Source organism: Mustelus asterias, chromosome 12 (assembly GCF_964213995.1).
Source record: "Mustelus asterias chromosome 12, sMusAst1.hap1.1, whole genome shotgun sequence".
NCBI lineage: Eukaryota > Metazoa > Chordata > Chondrichthyes > Carcharhiniformes > Triakidae > Mustelus > Mustelus asterias.
Window position 1 is genome coordinate 12,901,379 of NC_135812.1, and position 21,937 is coordinate 12,923,315.

The following is a 21,937-nucleotide window of genomic DNA, read 5'->3' on the forward strand; positions in this document are numbered from 1 at the left end:
AGCTGACAATTTGGTTTCTACTTATATAATCTTTGGAGAATTATTTTCCTAACCGTGTGATCTATGCTACCATGAAAAAGATGACAACTTCACTTTAGCTACAATTGCTAAAGTTAAGAGGAACTGCAGTTTTATGCTGAATATTTTTGAATGAGTTATATAGCACCAACGTCAGTGTTCTCGTTCAGGCCGACATCCCCAGAATCCTCCTTAATTGACTTCTTCATGTAGCTGAAGAGCTCCTCCCAGTGTAGATTCCGGTCACTAAGGGCACAACAGACATGATCCTCACCACGCAGCAACTGCAAGAGAAATACAGGGAACAGCACCAATCCTTGTACATGGCCCTCTTTGACCTCACAAAGGCCTCCAACATTCAACTGTGAGGAATTGTGGAGTGTCCTCCATTTCAGCTGCCCCCAAAGGTTTGTTATCATCTTCCACCTGCTCTACAATGATATGCAAGCTGTGATCCTTACTACAGATACACCACGGATACACCACAGACCCAATTCACATTTGGACTGGGGTCAAGCGAGGCTGTGTCATTGCACTGACACTCCTCTCAATCTTGCTTGCTGCAATGCTCCATCTCACCCTCAGCAAGCTCCTTGCTGGAGTGGAGCTACACTACCGAACAAATGGAAATCTGTTCAACCTCCACTGCCTGCAGGCCAGATCCAAGGTTGTCCAACCTCTGTAATTGAACTACAGCATGCAGACGATGCTGTCATCTGCTGGAGCTTGGAGGCTGAGTTCCAAGCCATCATCAACACCTTCACTGAGGCGTATGAGATCATTGGCATTACGCTAAATATCTGTATGACAAAGGTCCGCTACCACTTGCCCCCACCATATAGCACTACCCCCGATTATCAAAATCCACAACAAGGCCTTGGACAACATGGATCACTTCCCTTACCTTGGGATGCTACTGTCAGCAAGGACAGATATCAACGATGAGGTTCAATGCCACCTTCAGTGTGCCAGGGCAGTTTTCGGTTGCCTGCGGAAGAGTGTTTGAAGACCAGAACCTCAGACTGGGCACCAAGCTCCTGATTTACAGTGCAGCAGCGATACCAACCCTCCTATATGGCTCAGAGACATAGAAACAGGTTTACCGTCCAATCCACCGTCTCTCCAGAGGGAAGTGCTTCAGCACATAGTGATCAGCCGAGATGAAGATGCAAACTGAGAGACGAGTGAAGCTATGTTTATTTTACTTTTCAAAAAGGCACAATCCTAGATGGGCAACTCCTTCTAGGGACGGCTAGCAACTGCAGCAATGGCCCATTGGCCATGATGGGTCCACTGTGAGTGGGGGAAGGTCCTTCGCATGATCTGTTTGGGCCCTGCTCTGTGCCCATGAAATTGGTCCAGATGATAGTGGGCAGCCCATATTGCTGATTGACAGTTGTATGGGAACGGCCCTAAAATTAAATTTAATTGACTAGAATTAGCTGCCCGCTGCTTTCTGGTGGTCAGCTGAATGACCCCAAGCAGCCCTCATGCAAAATGGCTTGAGATTGGGATCAAGGCAGGAAACCATATGGAGGCCAGTGGCATCAAATTGCATGCCCGCCTGCCCACCTCTGATCCAGACCGCACACCCTTTTAAAAATCCCAGCCTATGTCTTACTTCATGCCACTTTTTAAGAGCACAAACAGAGGTGAGAATTAATCATGAGTTACTGCAGATGTAAATAGATGTTGAACCATCCTGACACATCATGGAATCGAAAAGATGCTGCGGATCTTTAAAATTGGCAGAAGGTAAAAAGAGATGTTCTGCCAGCATTTCCAACAGATCTAATTTTTTGCTAGTAGGGAACATGAAACTTGAAATCAGCAGGGACATTTGAACTCAGTGCTGAGATCAAACAGACTACATTTTGACTAGTATCTTAACCCACAGTGTGGGAAACACAAATTGATGGAGTAGACCTAAACATCTTGGAGGGTGAATAAAGTCTGTTTAAGTACCGTAATCTCAAGTTTTTTAAATGCCTTGCTCTTTAAACATTAGAAAAAAACAGGCTGAAGCTGTCACTGGGAGTTAAAATTAACCCTATGCTGGATTGCTTGATTGACAAGTCAGTTAGTGTAGGTTAGTATCTAGTTGTGAAGTTTCATAGAATTTTTTGTTGACCTTTTCCCAGGAGCTACTATTCTACCATTATGAAAAATGGGCTGAGTTTCAAAACTTACACTTATCTCAGTGGACGTTCTGAGCTCAGAGTTTGATTGACAGTTTAATGAATCTATTACACAATTAGCTGATGTAGAGTCTGAATAGAACATAAGAAATAGGAGCAGAAGGAGGCCATTCAGCACTTTGGGCCTACTCCATTTTTCAATTAGATCATGGCTGATCTTCTACTTTAACATCATTTTCCTGCATGATCCCTATTTCCCTTGATGTTTTGAAAACTATCAATCTCAGTCTTGAACATACAGAGAATTCCAAAGGTTCACCACCCTCTGAGTGAAGAAATCCTTCCTCATCTCTTTCCGTGGGCGGCACGGTAGCACAGTGGTTAGCACTGCTGCTTCACAGCTCCAGGGTCTCAGGTGCGATTCCTGGCTCGGGTCACTGTCTGTGTGGAGTTTGCACATTCTCCTCGTGTCTGCGTGGGTTTCCTCCGGGTGCTCCGGTTTCCTCCCACAGTCCAAAGATGTGCGGGTTAGGTTGATTGGCCAGGTTAAAAATTGCCCCTTAGAATCCTGAGATGCGTAGGTTAGAGGGATTAGCGGGTAAATATGTGGGGGTAGGGCCTGGGTGGGATTGTGGTCGGTGCAGACTCGATGGGCCGAATGGCCTCCTTCTGCACTGTAGGGTTTCTATGTTTCTATGTTTCTAAATGATGTCTCTTTTTCTGAGTGTGTCCCCTGGTTCTAGACAACACTCATCCCCCCACCTCCAGCCAGGGAAAACATCCTTGTTCTTGCACATACCCTGTCAAGCCCTCTAAGAATTTAAATGGTTGAATGAGATCCCTTCTCATTCTTCTAAACTCCAGAGAACAAGGTCCAGTATATTTAATGTTTCCTCATAGGACAATTCCGCCACCCCAGGAATTAGTTTGGTAAACCTTCATTGCACTTCCTCTACGGCAAGTATATATTTCCTTAGGTAAGGAGACCAAAACTGCATATAAGACTTTAGGTATGGTTTCACCAAAGCTCTATGTAATTGCAGTAAGACAATTTTATTCCTATACTCAAATCCTGTTGTAATAACTGCCAACATATCATTTGCCTACTTAATTGCTCTCTGTACCTGCATGTTGGCTTTCAGTGACTCATGAATAAGGACACCCAAGCTCTTTTGATGTTCAACACTTCCCTACCCCTCGCAATTTAAGAATTACACTGCGGATGGAATCTTACCAAAAATTGTGCCAGGATCTGACAGAAAACTGGCATGTTTCTTTCCATAGAAACAGGCAGGTTTTTCACCAGATCTTATGGCACTTTGTCAAAAAAAAAGAGGAACGTGTTTCATGCTATCATTTTCAAGGGCGGGGCTGAAACATGCCGGTAAAGCCGTCCCCACTCAATCGTGGCACCATTTTTAAAGACCAACAAATAGCCTCCCCCCACCCCAACACAGAGGTGTCAGAGGCCCCCCCCCCAATCAACGCCAGTATTTCACCCCCTCCTCCCCGCCATCAAAGCCAGCATCTCTCTTCCCCACCGCACCCCCCAGCCCACATCAACATCGGCATCTCTCCCCCCCGCCCATTAACACTGGCATCTCCCTGTCCCCCCATCAATGCTGGCATCTCCCTGTCCCACGATCAATGCTGGCATCTCTACCCCCCATCAACGTCAACATTTCCCTGGCCCCCCCATCAATGCTGGCATCATTTCTTCCCCTCTACTCCACCCATTAATGCCGGCATCTCTTTCCCCCCCCATCAGTGCCAGCATCTCATCCTCCCCCACTCCCCATCAATGCCGGCATCTCGCTGTCTGTCCCCCTTAGAGTAATCACCAGAATCTCTCGCTCTTCCTGTCCAACCCCCAACAGTCATTGTCAGTATTTCCTCCCCACTTCATTGAACATTCTCTCCCTCCACCACTACACATACATGCCCCCCTCATGAGACTCCCACTAGAGTCTGTCCCTGGCATTGTCCCCGGCACAAGTTGGCACAGTGCCAGCCTGGCAGTGTCAGCCTTTATCAGGGGGCAGTATCATGTCCCTCTCCCCCAAGGCCGATACTCACCTTTGCGCACTTTTGGGATTGCCACAACAGGTTGACGTCTGGGTGAACATGTTGTAAAAATTGCTGAAGCGACATCATAATACAAAGATTTAGCGAAGGGGGAAGATCTGGTGAGGGGGTGTTTAATGACATTCAAATTTATTTAAATAGATGTAAATCGTGCCCATTATGGACATGAACTGATTATGTCACTGGTGAGGGATGGCAGAAATCGCGATCTTGCCAGCAAGATTTGCTATTTCCGGGTTTCACTAGATCTTGAGCCCCCGCCGCCGATCCTGCGGACGGAGAGTGCGGGCTCAAGATCACCCCAGAGTTTCTGTCTTTCCTACCAAAGTGGATAAGGGGATTGTACTCCAATTGCCAAATTTATGCCCACTCGCTCAGCCTCTCTAAACCCCTTTGAACCCTCATGACTCACACTTCCACCTAGTTTTGTGGCATCTGCAAAATTGGAAATATTACAGTTGCCCCCCCCACAGCCCACTGCCTCCCCCCCCACCCCCAACATTCAAATAATTTATATAGATTGTGAATAGCTGGGGCCCAAGCACTGATCCCACTAATCACAGCCTCCCAACCTGAAACTGACCTGTTTATTCCTGCTCTCCATTTTCTGCCCATTAACAGTTCCTAATCCATGCCAGTATATTCCCCCTCAATCACGTGCTCTCATTGTGGTATTAACCTCTTGTGTGAGACCCTATCAGAAGCTCCTGAAAATCTAAATAGAAGTTTGTTTTTATAAACAATTGACCACTTAAAAGCTTTGAATGGATTTCATGAATGGGAGTTTTTTTCACGATCAAGTCCCTTTCAGTGAGAATTGATTTGATTTAGATTGAAATGTCTGTTAGATTTAGCTGTTTATTTTTCATCTCACACGGCTCCTGAAGTCACCCCATGGTGAATACAGGGGGATATGAGGGGACAAGGGATGGGTTGGATGAATGAGGGCACTGAGTTGGCATGAGGACTATGAGGGGCTATGGGCAGTGGGTAGGACTATGAGTGGGTATGGGTATGTGGGTGAAAGGGTGAGGGCTGGAGGACCTAAGAGCTTCGAAAAGAACTGGGATGAAGTTGCAGAGAACTGATGTGGACCTTTTAACCCTGCGCCCTTCCTCAACCCTCACCCGTTTACATGGCTGCATAAGCTCTGCTTTCAAGGCTGATGGGCCTGGCTCCCCTACCAATACCGCCCCCCCCCCCCCTCCCCGCCCACTCTCCCCACCGCTCCGCCCCACAACCATCATGCAAGAGGCAATTGTGTGCATCCGGCACTTTTCACCGGGAGGGGTACAGTGAGTCAGGAAATCTCCCGACTCGAGGTACCTGCCTCAGTAGCGAAGGTACAGCCCAGTGTCTTGATACATTCTTGCATTGCACCTTCACTTGTTATTTATATAAAAAGCAACTTCAGACTGCATTGACAGACTAATTACTGCTCAATTCAGAAATAGGTTTTGTAATCATTGTTAAAATCTGTACCTTCTTGATTGTTTCATTTTATAGCTGTGTTCTGCCAACTCAGTCTTTCTAAATTTTATTTAATCTTGGCATGGGTTCTAATGAATAAATTATAGTGCTTGGCAGCGATTTCTATTTTGTATTTGGCCCAATGTAGCTATTATATTAGCATCTAGTGCTGGTGAGATTTGTAGTGTACCAAATGTTTTGAATTTTTTTCCCACTGAATACTAATACACTGGTTGATATGTCAAGCCTGTCTTTGCTATTTCCAACAGGACCGTGACCTTCCACGGCTGATCAGAGGACAGGTACACAGATGCATGGGGACCTATGACCAGAGAAGAAACCTTTTTAAATGTGTGTCTGTTAGGTCTGCCTCAGCTGAAGAACAGAAAACCTTTGCTGAATTTGTTAGCGTAGCAGATGCTGAAATGACACAGTTTGTTAAGACATTAAATGAAGTCTGAATACTTCTCAATAACCAATGTCAAAAAGATGGCATTTACTTTTGTTATGTGGGAGGCTGAAAGAAAGGGCACTGTAAAGTGCAGTTTGCAACATGGATTTCATACTGTTTCAAATCTTTAATTTTAAAATTACAACTATTGATCGGATGAAGGTATTTTCTGAATCAAAAATATTTTTACTGAATCTTTAAATCCTATGTTTTAATATTGAATTTATGTTTGTATTACGGATTTGTTTTAAAGTGCTTGTTAAGGCGCAAAGATTCCATTGCAGGGTTCTTTTGAAAAATGTGGGATTCAGACCACTAACTTGCGATGCCTCTTATGAACATACACAAACTTGTTTCGTATCCAAATACACCTTTTGTTTACCAACAGTTTTTTAAAGTTCTCCCTGCATCATTTACTGAGGTTCTGTATTTAAGAGTACAATTTAAAGGGGGAGCTTTCCTCTCATTGATTGCAAGTTGACACCCAATGAAGAAGTTTAGGTAAGCATAAGTTCAATAAAGAACAATCATCTAAACTTTGAGATCTGTTTCAATTTTATGCCAAGATTTTTTAAATTTACTCTTCTCTTGTCTTATTGCAGACATTGCCTGTCAGTGAGCATCGTATCTGTTGTGTCCCGATGATCACAAAAGAGGATTAATAACTGTAACATCATTATTACAGGGTTATTTAGAAGTGATCAGCATTGACTACCAGAAAATGTTATGTTGAGTTTATCTTATCCCACAAACATCAATAACAAATTTTGCATATTGTGCCACAATCTAATAAATTTTAATTGTTTTGATTAAAACCCACTTTGTCGTCGTTGCATTTTTTGAGTTGTTATTTGGTTGTAACAAAATTCTAAGGGGGGGCAATTGTACTGCCTCATCAGTCGATCGGTGTGGCGAGCTGATAAGATCCTGAGAGAGGAGAAAAACCAGGCTGCGCCCGCTTTCTCGTCTCTCGCGATCTTGCTGGGTCTGGATTGCTGGCGGACGAGAAGCTGATTTTCATATTTAAAACTTTGTTTAAATATTATTAGTGAGTCCTGGATGCAATCATCCAGGCTTAACGGCCTTGCTGGTGAGGACACCACTGGCAAGGATCATGTATGGTCCCCGCCAATGGGGACCAGACATGATGGCCTCACCGGTGGGACTGGAGGCCATTGAGGCCCCCAGGGTGATTGGGGGCAGTGCCCCTTGGGCAGTTACAGCCTGGCACTGCCAACCTGGGACCCAGTTTGGCCCCCTGGCACTGCGGGGGCAGTGTCAAGGAGCGGGACCATGATCGGGGCGGGGCCTAAGGAGAGGTAGTGGGGGCATGAATGGGGCAGGGACTAAGGGGCTGAGGTGGTAGCTGCACACTCAGGGGTCAGATGGGGTGGCATTTGACCAGCTGTGGGGGGTGGGGAAGTGATTGGCCATGGATGCGGCAGATCACTGGGGTGAGTGTTGGTACGGCAATTGGCCAAGGGTGGGGTAATATTGGGGTGATATCCAAAGGAGTGGGGGATATCGGGGTTATATCGGTGGGGGGGGCTGTTATCAGGGCGATATCAGGGGGGTTGGGGGGAACTCATCGATCTGCACAGAACACTGAGAAATCAGCACATGTGCGATAGTGCCCTCTAGTGTGATCAGCTGGCTTTCCATCCACTCCCTCTGCTGGCATGAAAAACACTCTGCCACTTTTTTGCACTAAGATTTCATTTGTTGCCTTACTGAAAAAACGGATCTGGTTCTCTCCCGTTTTCACATTCGTTCGACACTTAGAATTGTTTTGATAAAATCGCTCCCTAAGAGTTCTGGGCAAATACCCCTGGCATAGTTTAAAATTGCAAATCCTGGATTTACATGAATGTAAAGGTGTTTTGTTAACCTTGCATCAAGATTGCTTGAAACTTTAAACTAGTGTGTACTGTGCAGAGATAAAAATGACTCTTCAACATTGGGGCTCACAAATTAATCTGGGATATCTAAGGGGAACACCGAGGAGGAAATGGAAGCCAAGAGTGAAGCTAAATTGCACCAGCTTTCGAAGTCTACTTAATACTTAAAAGTGGCCTTAGTGTGTAGATGAGGGTAGTGCAGTTGATGTAGTTTATGTAGATTTCAACAAAGTCTTTGACAAGGTCCCACCAGAATTATAAGGAAGGCAAATGCACATGGGATACAGGGTGATTTGATAAAGTGGATTCAAAATTGACTCAGTTGTAGGAGATAAAGGATGATGACAGAAGGCTGCTTGAGTTACTGGAAGCCAGCGCCCAGTGACTTACCATAGGTGTAATGACTTCAATGAGACCCATGAGGTTAGGCTCTTGGAGTATGAACTCACTGATTGAGATTATGATTACCTGCCCAATCAGGAAGCCCCACCTGTATATAAATATGGGAGTGGCAGGTCCACTGGCACTCCTGATTCTAACTGTGTACCTGAAGTACTCTAGGAGTGGAATGGAGTTTGTAAATAAAGGATGTGGATAGGCCGACAAGAGGTGAGGCCACATTGGATTTGGTACTGGGAAATGAACCGGGCCAAGTGTTAGATTTGGTTGTGGGAGAGCACTTTGGAGATAGTGACCACAATTCGGTGTCTTTTGTTATTGCAATGGAGAGGGATAGGGCCGTACGGCAGGGCAAGGTTTACAATTGGGGGAAAGGTAATTATGATGCGATTAGGCAAGAATTAGGGGGCATAAGTTGGGAACAGAAACTGTCAGGGAAAGGAACTAATGAAAAGTGGAACTTTTTCAAGGAACAAATACTGGGTGTCCTTGATAGGTATGTCCCTGTCAGGCAGGGAGGAAATGGCTGAGTGAGGGAACCATGGTTCACGAAAGAGGTGGAATGTCTTGTGAAAAGGAAGAGGGAAGCTTATGTAGGGATGAGGAAACAAGGTTCAGATGGCTCGATTGAGGGTTACAAGTCAGCAAGGAATGAGCTGAAAAAGGGGCTTGGGAGAGCTAGGAGGGGACACGAGAAGTCCTTGGCAGGTCGGATCAAAGAAAACCCCAAGGCTTTTTACTCTTATGTGAGGAATAAAAGAATGACCAGGGTGAGGTTGGGGCTGGTCAAGGACAGTAGTGGGAACTTGTGTATGGAGTCAGTAGAGATAGGCGAGGTGATGAATGAATACTTTTCTTCAGTGTTCACCAAGGAGAGGGGCCATGTTTTTGAGGAAGAGAAGGTGTTACAGGCTAATAGGCTGGAGGAAATAGATGTTCGGAGGGAGGATGTCCTGGCAGTTTTGAATAAACTGAAGGTCGATAAGTCCCCTGGGACTGATGAAATGTATCCTAGGGTTCTTTGGGAGGCAAGGGATGAGATTGCAGAGCCTTTGGCTTTGATCTTTGGGTCCTCGCTGTCCACGGGGATAGTGCCAGAGGACTGGAGAATGGCGAATGTTGTTCCTCTGTTTAAGAAAGGGAATAGAAATGACCCTGGTAATTATAGACCGGTTAGTCTTCGGTGGTTGGTAAATTGATGGAAAAGGTCCTTAGGGATGGGATTTACGACCATTTAGAAAGATGCAGATTAATCCGGGATAGTCAGCACGGATTCGTGAAGGGTAAGTCGTGCCTCACAAATTTGATAGAATTTTTTGAGGAGGTAACTAAGTGTGTTGATGAAGGTAGGGCAGTTGATGTCATATACATGGATTTTAGTAAGGCGTTTGATAAGGTCCCCCATGGTCGGCTTATGATGAAAGTGAGGAGGTGTGGGATAGAGGGAAAGTTGGCCGATTGGATAGGTGACTGGCTGTCTGATCGAAGACAGAGGGTGGTGGTGGATGGAAAATTTTCGGATTGGAGGCAGGTTGCTAGCAGTGCCACAGGAATCAGTACTTGGTCCTCTGCTCTTTGTGATTTTTATTAATGACTTAGAGGAGGGGGCTGAAGGGTGGATCAGTAAATTTGCTGATGACACCAAGATTGGTGGAGTAGTGGATGAGGTGGAGGGCTGTTGTAGGCTGCAAAGAGACATAGATAGGATGCAAAGCTGGGTTGAAAAATGGCAAATGGAGTTTAACCCTGATAAATGTGAGGTGATTCATTTTGGTAGGACAAATTTAAATGTGGATTACAGGGTCAAAGGTAGGGTTCTGAAGACTGTGGAGGAACAGAGAGATCTTGGGGTCCATATCCACAGATCTCTAAAGGTTGCCACTCAAGTGGATAGAGCTGTGAAGAAGGCCTATAGTGTGTTAGCTTTTATTAACAGGGGGTGGAGTTTAAGAGCCGTGGGGTTATGCTGCAACTGTACAGGACCTTGGTGAGACCACATTTGGAATATTGTGTGCAGTTCTGGTCACCTCACTATAAGAAGGATATGGAAGCGCTGGAAAGAGTGCAGAGGAGATTTACCAGGATGCTGCCTGGTTTGGAGGGTAGGTCTTATGAGGAAAGGTTGAGGGAGCTAGGGCTGTTCTCTCTGGAGTGGAGGAGGCTGAGGGGAGACTTAATAGAGGTTTATAAAATGATGAAGGGGATAGATAGAGTGAACGTTCAAAGACAATTTCCTCGGGTGGATGGAGCTATTACAAGGGGGCATAACTATAGGGTTCGTGGTGGGAGATATAGGAAGGATATCAGAGGTAGGTTCTTTACGCAGAGAGTGGTTGGGGTGTGGAATGGACTGCCTGCAGTGATAGTGGAGTCAGACACTTTAGGAACATTTAAGCGGTTATTGGATAGGCACATGGAGCACACCAGGATGATAGGGAGTGGGATAGCTTGATCTTGGTTTCAGATAAAGCTCGGCACAACATCGTGGGCCGAAGGGCCTGTTCTGTGCTGTACCGTTCTATGTTCTAAAGGGAATCTGGTGAAGGGACACTGGCCTCTGAGGAGGTATTTCATCAAGGATCTGTGCTGGGTCCCCTATTGTCACTTATATAAAGTTTATTTGTTAATCACAAGCAGGTTTACATTAACACTGCAATGAAGTTACTGTGAAATTCCCCTAGTCACCACGTTCTGGCACCTGTTCGGGTGCACTGAGGGAGAATTCAGCATGGCCAATGCAGCTAACCAGCACATCTTTCGGACTGTGGGAGGAAACCGGAGCACCCGGAGGAAACCCACACAGACATGGGAGGAACGTGCAGACGAGGGTGGTGACGGTCTGGAATGCACTGCCCTGGGAGGGTGGTGGAAGCGGGCTGCCTCACGTCCTTTAAAAAGTACCTGGATGAGTATTTGGCACGCCATAACATTCAAGGCTATGGGCCTAGTGCTGGCAAGTAGGATTGGATGGGCAGGTCAGAGCCTTTCATGTGTCAGTGCAAACTCGATGGGCCGAAGGGCCTCTTCGGCACTGTAGTATTCTGTGATACCAAAGCTGACTGAAGAAAAGTGGCTAATAGAGACAGGGCTGATGGCTGTAGGGTGAGTTAGGATCCCAGAGGAAAGAAAAGAGATAACAACAGGCAGGGTAAAAATTCTGAGATTCCCTTTCAGTTCAATGTAACATTGGTTCTCAATGTTACATATTACCCCCTTACTTGAGATAAATGGGAGGTTGTGTGACAAAATTAAAAATATTACTAAACAATATTCAGCATGTTAATAAGAACAACGGTGGCACAGTGGTTAGCACTGCTGCCTCACAGCGCCAGGGACCCGGGTTCAACTCCCGGCTTGGGTCACTGTCTGTTTGGAGTCTGCACATTCTCCCCGTGTCTGCGTGAGTTTCCTCCGGGTGCCCCGATTTCCTCCCACAGTCCAAGCATGTGCGGGTTAGATGGATTGGACATGCTAAATTGCCCTTTAGTGTCAGGGGGACTAGCTAGGGTAAATGCATGGGGTTATGGGGGTAGGGCCTTGGTGGGATTGTGGTCGGTGCAGACTCGATGGGCCAAATGGCCTCCTTCTGCACTGTAGGGTTTCTATGATTCTAACGAGTATTCATTTTAAAACAATCACATTCTTGCTTTGACGGTTACTTGAGCCTCTGCTTCACTAATGAAAATTAAACTGAAAATTATGCGTGTGTTACATTTTCAAATTGGGGTCAGGATCCCAATACTTGGATGAATTTTAGGCATCGATCCAGAGCCGTGTCTGCATTGTAACAAAATCTTTCAATGTTAATCCGCTAATTGGGTGAGAGGTGAGCTGGGTGTCCAGTCAGAGGTGCTGAGCTCTGTGAGGTGATGGGAGCGGCCAGTTGGAGGAGGAGCGTCAGAGGTTGATGGCGGCCATGACAGGACCTGCTGCTGCCTTGTACAAGAGAGGAGGCAGGAATCTGGAGAGCCAGAAGCCTCGGCGCTCCGGAAATTGGCCAAAAGATCAGGCCAATGGCACGGCGCCCAATCTCGTAGCGAAACCCCTCGTTGCAAATAGGTTTCCCGTTTTAAAAATAACTTTGCAGCATTCCACAGTGAACTCGACAGTTATGCACGAATGATTTAAAAATCTGGGGTGCGATTCTCCGGCTGTGCTCGCCCCGAAACCGGAGAATTCTGCCCGAGGTCAATGGACCTTTGCGTGGTCCGCCCCTCGCCCACTATGATTCCTGTGGCGGGTGGGATGGGAGGATTGAATCATAGAATCTCAATAGTGCAGAAGGAGGCCATTCGGCCCATCGAGCCTGCACCGACCACAATACCGCCCAGACCCTATTCCCATAACCCCACATGTTTACCCTGCTAATCCCCCTGACACTAGGGGCAATTTAGCAATCAACCTAACCCGCACATCTTTGGAGTATGGGAGGAAACCAGAGCACCCGGAGGAAACCCACGCAGACACGGGGAGAATATGCAGACTCCGCACAGACAGTGAGCCAAGCTGGGATTCGAACCCTGGTTCCTAGCGCTGTGAGGCAGCAGTGCTAACCACTGTGCCACCGTGCCATCCCTATAAATGACATGGATAACTATGTAGGGGGTTGGATTAATCTGGTGAAGGAACACCGGCCTCTGAGGAGTTATTCCAGTGGCGATGAGGGAAAAGAACAACCTTAAGGAATTTGCTTGCTAACTGCCAGCTTCACTTGGGGGTAAGCCATTTTCAGACACCATGTCTCTGTTTGGGAAACTGGACTCTTTTGACCCTGCTGTGAAGGACCAGGCCCAATATGTGGAACGCATACATTACTTTTTTAGGCTAATGACATTGTGGCAGATGAAAAGCAACAGGACTTCAAACTGCTTGTGGACTCCCCCCCCGCCCCCCTCCCCTCCATATGATGATGTGAAACATACCCCATTGATATTTTATTTTTGGCGGAGTGTTGTAAGATCTGGAGAGAAAACTGACCTGCTTCTCTGGAGAGAAACACGACGGTTTTCTCACTGGAATCAACACTCTGTCAATTTTTGATAAGATTTAGCCCAGCATGTTTGAATAATACATCCAGATTATGACTTTGTATAAATGAGACACAAGTTTCTGACAAGGAAATGTTTTTAATAATGCAGCTTCAGTTATGTAATTTTAAACACAAACGGAAACACAGATATTCTTTATAATTGGGCAGAATATGGGAGCTGCAGACTGATGACTCACTTCTGCAGAGAATTACCATCTGTATTTTCCTTAAAGCCCATTGACAGTGGGGCGGCACAGCAGCGCAGTGGTCAGCACTGCTGCCTCACAGCGCCAGGGACCTGAGTTCGATCCTTGGCTTGGGTCACTGTCTGTGTGGAATTTGCACATTCTCCCCGTGTCTGTGTGTGTTTCCTCCGGGTGCTCCGGTCTTCTCCCACAGTCCGAAAGATGTGCTGGTTAGGTGCACTGGCCATGCTGAATTCTCCTTCAGTGTACCCGGACAGGCGCCAGAGTATGGCGATTAGGGGATTTTCACAGTAACGTCATTGTTTAAATTTATTAGTGTCACAAGTAGGCTTACATTAACACTGCAATGCAGTTACTGTGAAAATCCCCGAGTCGCCACACTCTGGCGCCTGTCCGGGTACACTGAAGGAGGATTTAGGGTGGCCAATGCACCTAGCCAGCACATCTTTCGGACTGTGGGAGGAAACCCACACAGACACGGGGAGAACATGCAGACTCCACACACTCACCCGAGGCTGGAATTGAACCCGGGTCCCTGGTGCTGTGAGGCAGCAGTGCTAACCACTGGGCCACCTTGTCTGCACCTTGCAGTGTTAATGTAAGCCTACTTGTGACACATAAATAAATACTGATATCGTCTATAAACCAACAATGCTTACTGCTGGTTTAATTTATCTGAAGATTTTTTAATTTAGAGTGTACATTATTCTCTCCCAGATTTGTTGCCATTTCTGGACTGTTTATCTGACGTGATTGTATGTGTCACCGCAGTTCCCCTCTACATCTGCACTAGCGAATCTGCCTGAAACAGTTGCAAACTAAATAAGTATATTAATTTAAATTGACAGGATTTTTTAAACCTCAAATCCAGTTGCAAAAATCGAATAGACATTGGAGACTGGTGAATTACTCAGAATAAGCAACATGTCTTCTGATTGACATAATTAGCATTTGCCTGTGGCATCTTTGAGTTATGAGATTGGTTGCACTTGATTTATTTTTTCACAATCACTGCTTACCACCTTCTAGTCTCTATTGTAATGATAGGGTAGATTATTAATTAAGTGGGGAGAGTGGGAAATATATTTTGTTAACAATGCTGTGGAACCCAATGAACCAGAAATGTTTAGCACATTCCGTTTTTTAAAAGAAGCAACTTGGCCTATTGATTTTTGCCACTTTACTAGGACAATCGTGGGCGGCACGGTGGCACAGTGATTAGCACTGCTGCCTCACAGCACCAGGGGCCTGGGTTCGATCCTGGCCTTGGGTCACTGTCCGTGTGGAGTCTGCACATTTTTCCCGTGCCTGTGTGGGTTTCCTTCGGGTGCTCCGGTTTCCTCCCACTGTCCAAAAGACGTGCTAGTTAGGTGCATTGACCATGCTAAATTCTCCCTCAGTGTACCCAAACAGGCGCCGGAGTGTGGCGACTAGGGGATTTTCACAGTAACTTCACTGCAGTGTTAATGCAAGCCTATTTGTGACTAATAAATAAACTTTATATAAATGGCAAATAATAGGGGACCCAGCACAGATCCTTGATGAAATGAGGTGCGTGGGTTTCCTCTGGGTGCTCCAGTTTCCTCCTGCTCCAGAGGAAACCAGAGCAGGAGGAAACTGCTCCGGTTTCCCAGAAACCCAGAGGGATTCCATGCAGTCATGGGGGGGAGAACGTGCAGACTCCACATAGACAGTGACCCAAGCCGGGAATCAAACCCGGGTCCCTGGCGCAGTGCTAACCACTGTGCTACCAAGTTGCCCAGTTCTAGTATCTCAAATCCCCTGTTGTCATAGTTTCCCAACCCTGGCAGCATTTTGACAAATCTATACTCTCTAGTATCTATGGGTAGACTTTAAGGATGGCGAGTGATTGGTGTCACCATTCCAAGAGTTGGTGCCTAACATGCAGCCGCCAACTCTCAAACTCCCATTTCCATTTAGTGTTTACCTGAATTCGACTGGGCACAGTGCCACTGTGGCCAGAAGCAGTACTGCAGTTCCCAGGAGCTTTGAAAAGGTAAGTCCAGGGAGCGGAAGGAGAGGGGCCACCCCGAGGATGGGGGAGAGGGTACGTTGCAAGTTGGGGGGGGGGGGTGCAATTGCGGCATCAGTGAGTCGGTCAGTGGGGGGGCGGGTACCAGGAGCTCCAACGTCCCGAAGGGGAGGACACCCCATCTTTGAGGGGCTTTCAGAGTGAGGTGCCCTCCCCCACTTCCAACCCAAGATGGGGTCCGATGTCACTTTCCCACCCCACTCCCACCAGCCGAAAAATTGAGTTTGGGTGGGAAAGGGTCTTAAGTGGCCAAATTGTCATCTTAAGGGCTTTAATAGGTGAATGGCTGGGTTTCCTGTCCAAGGCAAGTGTGAAAGTGTGACTGGGTTTTGGCAGGCAATCCTTTCCATTCAATTTTACGCACTACCCCCTCCCATCCCCCGCCCTGCCTTAGAACCGACCTGGGTGGGGTGCGGCGGGGTTGGAGGTGGGGGGTGTAAAATTGTGCCCTATGGCTTTAAGCTTTCTCTCCGCTGTTTGCCAAGTTCCCTATTTTTGTGTTGAAAGTGAATTTTGAGATTGCAGTCCCTGCAACGAAGTGCAGATAATCTGCATTTACCAAGGAGAAATTTTCAGTCCATTTTCTATTTGTGTTTATCCTTAGCACACATTTTTGATGAGCCTCCACGCTATTTGTTCGGTATAATTTTATTTTGCTCTTTGTTCGTAAAGATTTCCCAACTGCTGAACCATTGATTTGTTTTCAATTTTTTCAGCCAAGTTACATCCCTTTTCATCTCATTAGATTTTCCCTATTCTAGTCTCACACCCTGCTTTGGGTGGCATGGTGGCACACAGCACCAGGGACCTGGATTCGATTCCCGACTTGGGTCACTGTATGTGTGGAGTTTGCACATTCTCCACATTTCTGCGTGGGTTTCCTCTGGGTGCTCCGGTTTCCCCCCACAGTCTGAAAGACGTGCTGACTAGGTGCATTGGCCATGCTAAATTCTCCCTCAGTGTACTGGAACAGGTGCCAGAGTGTGGTGACTAGGGGATTTTCACAGTGACTTCATTACAGTGTTAATGTAAGACTACTTGTGATAAATAAACTTAATTGTACCTTTTGTAGAGTCGAATTGAGTCAGGCTACCTTTAAAAATGGTGGGTGAGATCCAATTCTCAGGTTCCTGCCACCATTCCCATTTCAGAGTATTTTTGTCACTGCAAGATAAGGGTAGCCAGTCCACACGTAGCACTCCCAGCCTTGCTGGCTCCATTGTGGGTATGGGCATTTCAAACCCCTCTGCGATTTGGATGGAGCCAGTCTTGTTCTGTTAGTAGCTGTGATTCACAGCATCTCGGAGGAGACACGGGCCACAGGGTCCCTAGTCCCAAGTCACAAGCCAAAATAAAACAGCCATTCAACTTTTCAATTGAAATATGTTGCCCCTCTTGCCTTTGCATAAAGCTGTCAATCACAGATATTCATGGTAATAATGACAAAATGCTTGAATTCACTTTACACCTCTTAGTATTGTGTGAACAATAAACACACACTAAAAAAACAATTCGTAGAATGATCAGGTTATTACAATGTAATGGAGATGCCAATAAAACAAAGTTATGACTCTGTTTCAAGCTGTGTCAACACTACTGTGGCCATTTTCCATTCTTGGTGCTCAGCTAAGCATTTATAATGAGGACATTTGTCAACTGTATCAGCAAAGCATTTTTTTTCCAGATGGTTTAATTATGAATGCTTGGCTGAGATCCTAGAATGGTTAATGGACTCAAATCTATGGGTATTGTTGACACAGCTTGAAGAGGAAGCTGGTGGGCCTCTATAGCTGTATGGTTCTTCATAAGGGTTCATTTTGCAGCTGGCTTGCTTGACTATTATAGAGAGAATTAAGAACCAGCCACATAGGATGGGGCCCTAACTTTAGCAGAAAATGTCTTACAGTACAGGTAAATGTAGGTGGCACAGTGGCACAGTGGTTAGCACTGCTGCCTCACAGCGCCAGGGACCCGGGTTTGATTCCCGGCTTGGTTGACTGTCTGTGTGGAGTTTGCTCGTTCTCCCCATGTCTGTGTGGGTTTCCTCCGGGCGCTCTAGTTTCCTCCCACAGTCTGAAAGAAGTGCTGGTTAGGTGCATTGACCTGAACAGACACAGGACTGTTGTGAATAGGGGAATTTCACAGTAACTTCATTGCAGTCTTAATGTAAGCCTTACTTGTAACTAATAAATAAATTTTAAAAATCTTTTTAAAAAAATGCACTTTGCATGTACCTATTTCCTTAATAAACATAAACCACAATTTGGTTATCAAGGAAGTACTCACACTGATCAAAAAGAGCTTCTTTTGCATCTTGCAATTTACCAATAAATGCAGATAAAGGTTAAAGTACACACGAAACGGCCTTGTGAATGTGATCATTGAGATCACCCTGTCCGGTGATGGTGTCTATTACATTTCTTATTTACTAAGGAGGAATATATTAGCAACATTTGGCTTCCCATTTAGCCATGATGTATGGAACAACATGGATTAAAATTGATTACCTGAATTTCTATTTTAAGCAGACCTTTGATCTTTAATAAAGTGAGCAAAATATTTTTTGGGTTTGTTAAACACAGTTTTATTCAATAACGAGTAAGGTACATAAATTTGTTAACATTGTGGAAGGTGCAGACAAGTCAACTTAAAACACATAAACAGATCTGGTAAAGTACTTTGAAGTTCGTTGTGTACTCATCAACATAAAAATTATACATTTAGAATGCTGAATAAACCCTAACAATCAGCTTGCTTATTTATTTACAACAAAATCACTGTACAAAACTGAGTTCACATCAGAAAGCGGTCCACAATAGAATGGTTTACCAGTGTCTGAATATGGAGTTCTGCATAGGTGTTGGAAAGTATAGTAATTACACTTTGAAGTACTTGGCTTGTTTTGCCTTTGCACGTTTAGATTTGGGGCTAATTCATCACAGCATTATATTGGCACCATTATCAGCCTGGGGATCACCCAATGTCTTGAGTTCCAAAGAGCAACTGAATAGCATAAATCTCCTGTAAACAGTTTTTGATTATGAGAGTCAAGCATTTAGCACTGCTGCCTCACAGCGCCAGGGACCCGGGTTCGATTCCTGGCTTGGGTCACTGTCTGTGCGGAGTCTGCACGTTCTCCCTGTGTCTGCGTGGGTTTCCTCCAGGTGCTCTGGATTCCTCCCACACTCCAAAGATGTGTGGGTTAGGTTGTTTGGCCATGCTAAATTGCCCCTTACTGTCAGGGGGTTAGTAGGGTAAATAAGTAGGCTTATGGGGATAGGGCCTGGGATGGGATTGTGGTGGTGCAGTCTTGATGGGCCGAATGGCCTCCTTCTGCACTGTAGGGATTCTATGAAGTTTGTTACTCACTTATCTCTTGAATCTGACGCTGTATTACAACCGGAAAGGGAAACTAACTAGTTCTTCTAAGGTTTCGGAACAAGGGCAAATTTGCAGGTTAGGGTACAAAAACTTTATTTCAATAAGCTATGTCTTATAGATTTGATTATTTTTAATTTGGTGTATTATTGTCACATGTATTGGGATACAGTGAAAAGTAAGACAGGGTGACAGTGGTTAGCATTGCTGCCTCACAGCGCCAGGGACCTGGCTTCGATTCCCAGCCTCGGGTCACTGTCTGTGTGGAGTTTGCACGTTCTCCCCGTGTCTGCATGGGTTTCCCCTGGGTTCTCCGGTTTCCTTCCACACTCCAAAGATGTCCAGGTTAGGCACCAACTCCTGGCATGGTGACGCCAATCACTCGCCATCTTTAAAATCTACCCATAGGTACCAGAGAGTGTAGATTTGTCAAAATGATGCCAGAGATGGGAAACTGTGACAACAGGGGATTTGAGATACTAGAACTGGGCACCACGGTGGCACAGTGGTTAGCACTGCTGCCTCACAGCGCTAGGGACACGGGTTTGATTCCCGGCTTGGGTCACTGCCTGTGCGGAGTCTGCACTTTCTCCCTATGTCTGTGTGGGTTTCCTCCAGTTTCCTCTGACAGTCCGAAAGGCGTGCTGGTTAGGTGATTGGCCGTGCTAAATTCTCCCTCAGTGTACCCGAACAGGCGCTAGAGTGTGGCAACTAGGGGATTTCCACTGTAACTTCATTGCAGTGTTAATATAAGCTGACTTGTGACACTAATAATATTTAAAAACTTAAACTTAAAAAAAAGTATTGTTTCGTGCGCGCTATACAGACAAAACCTACTGTTCATAAAGTACATAGGAGAGAGGGTGCAAGATGTAGTGTTCCATTTATAGCTAGGGTGTAGAGAAAGATCAACTTAATATACGGTAATATAGCCCATAAGGTATAATAGCCCATCTAAGGTGCATATTTTATAAAAGTAAATGATTCCTGTGCATGCACGTCCTTTATATTTTGTACAGGAATGTTGCATTTTGTAGGCAATTACATTTCAGAAGAGGATTATTTAGACAATCTTTTTGCTCAAGCAATGGGGAAAGAAATTATATGTAAACTGCATTCTGATTGGGATACTTTGGGGTGCACTTTTATTTATATGTTTGTTTATCAATTAGCGTGCTTGCTTTGGTGTATTACTATTAGATTATTAATGATGTCTTCATTTTAGGATTGAGACAAATCTTGGTCAATTTGGTTGACCAGATCTAAATCGGGGCAGGAAATAAGGGAAACATTCCAATTATTCAGTGAGGTGGAAATGAAGTTTTTATCTGGTTGTTTGGAAAGCAGCGGCTGAATTTTCAGTTGCAGGACGGGGTGAACAGGGGTGCGGGCAGAGGTGTCCAGAAGATACGCTGAACCCTGACACCTCTGAAACATGAGCTAATTTTCAAATGGAGGGCTGGGGTCGGGGGAGGGAGTCGGGAGTCAGTTAGGTTGATTGGCCATGCTAAATTGACCCTAGTGTCAGGGGGATTAGCGGGGTAAATATGTGGGGTTACGGGAATAGGGCCTGGGTGGGTTTGTGGTCGGTGCAGACTCAATGGGCTGAATGGCCTCCTTCTGCACTGTTGGGATTCTATGATTCAATCCTCCCATCCCGCCCGCCTTGGGAATCATAGTGGGCGCGGGGCGGACCACGCAAAGGTCCATTGACCTCGTGTGGAATTCTCCGGTTTCGGGGTGAGCGCAGCCGGAGAATCCAACCCCAGATTTTTAAATCATTCGTGCATAACTGTCGAGCTCACTGTGGAATGCTGCAAAGTTATTTTTAAAACGGGAAACCTATTTGCAACGAGGGGTTTCGCTACGAGATTGGGCGCCGTGCCATTGGCCTGATCTTTTGGCCAATTTCCGGAGCGCCGAGGCTTCTGGCTCTCCAGATTCCTGCCTCCTCTCTTGTACAAGGCAGCAGCAGGTCCTGTCATGGCCGCCATCAACCTCTGACGCTCCTCCTCCAACTGGCCGCTCCCATCACCTCACAGAGCTCAGCACCTCTGACTGGACACCCAGCTCACCTCTCACCCAATTAGCGGATTAACATTGAAAGATTTTGTTACAATGCAGACACGGCTCCAGATCGATGCCTAAAATTCATCCAAGTATCGGGATCCTGACCCCAATTTGAAAATGTAACACACGCATAATTTTCAGTTTAATTTTCATTAGTGAAGCAGAGGCTCAAGTAACCGTCAAAGCAAGAATGTGATTGTTTTAAAATGAATACTTGTTAGAATCATAGAAACCCCACAGTGCAGAAGGAGGCCATTTGGCCCATCGAGTCTGCACCGACCACAATCCCAACCAGGCCCTATCCCCATAACCTCAGGCATTTACCCTAGCTAGTCCCCCTGACACTAAGGGGCAATTTAGTATGGCCAATCCACCTAACCCGCACACCTTTGGACTGTGGGAGGAAACTGGAGCACCCGGAGGAAATCCACGCAGACACAGAGAGAACGTGCAAACTCCACACAGACAGTGACCCAAGCCGGGAGTCGAACCCGGGTCCCTGGCGCTGTGAGGCATCAGTTCTAACCACTGTGCCACCGTTGTTTTTATTAACATGCTGAACAATTTTTGGTTGTATTTTTAATTTTGGCACACGACCTCCCATTTATTTCAAGTGGTTCTCTATTACTGACTGAAAAGGAATCTCAGAATTTTTACCCTGCCAGTTGGCATCCCTTTTCTTTCCTCTGGGATCCTAACTCACCCTACAGCCATCAGCCCTGTCTCTATTAGCCACTTTTCT

The 21,937-nt window shown here is 45.9% G+C and overlaps 1 protein-coding gene across 4 annotated transcripts in view; it reads left to right on the top strand.

Annotated features, from left to right (window-relative positions):
- The window catches only part of spata22 (spermatogenesis associated 22), a 77,204-nt gene extending 70,266 nt beyond the window's left edge, over positions 1-6,938 (top strand). For 3 of the 4 annotated variants that reach the window (XM_078225930.1, XM_078225929.1, XM_078225931.1), the window contains one exon: positions 5,981-6,938. In XM_078225930.1, coding sequence (XP_078082056.1) covers positions 5,981-6,172 — 192 coding nt within the window. In that variant the 3' untranslated portion in view covers positions 6,173-6,938. The remainder of the gene's footprint in view (positions 1-5,980) is intronic. The other variant, XR_013499216.1, reaches the window with a different exon arrangement.
- The last annotated feature ends 14,999 nt before the right edge of the window (positions 6,939-21,937 follow it).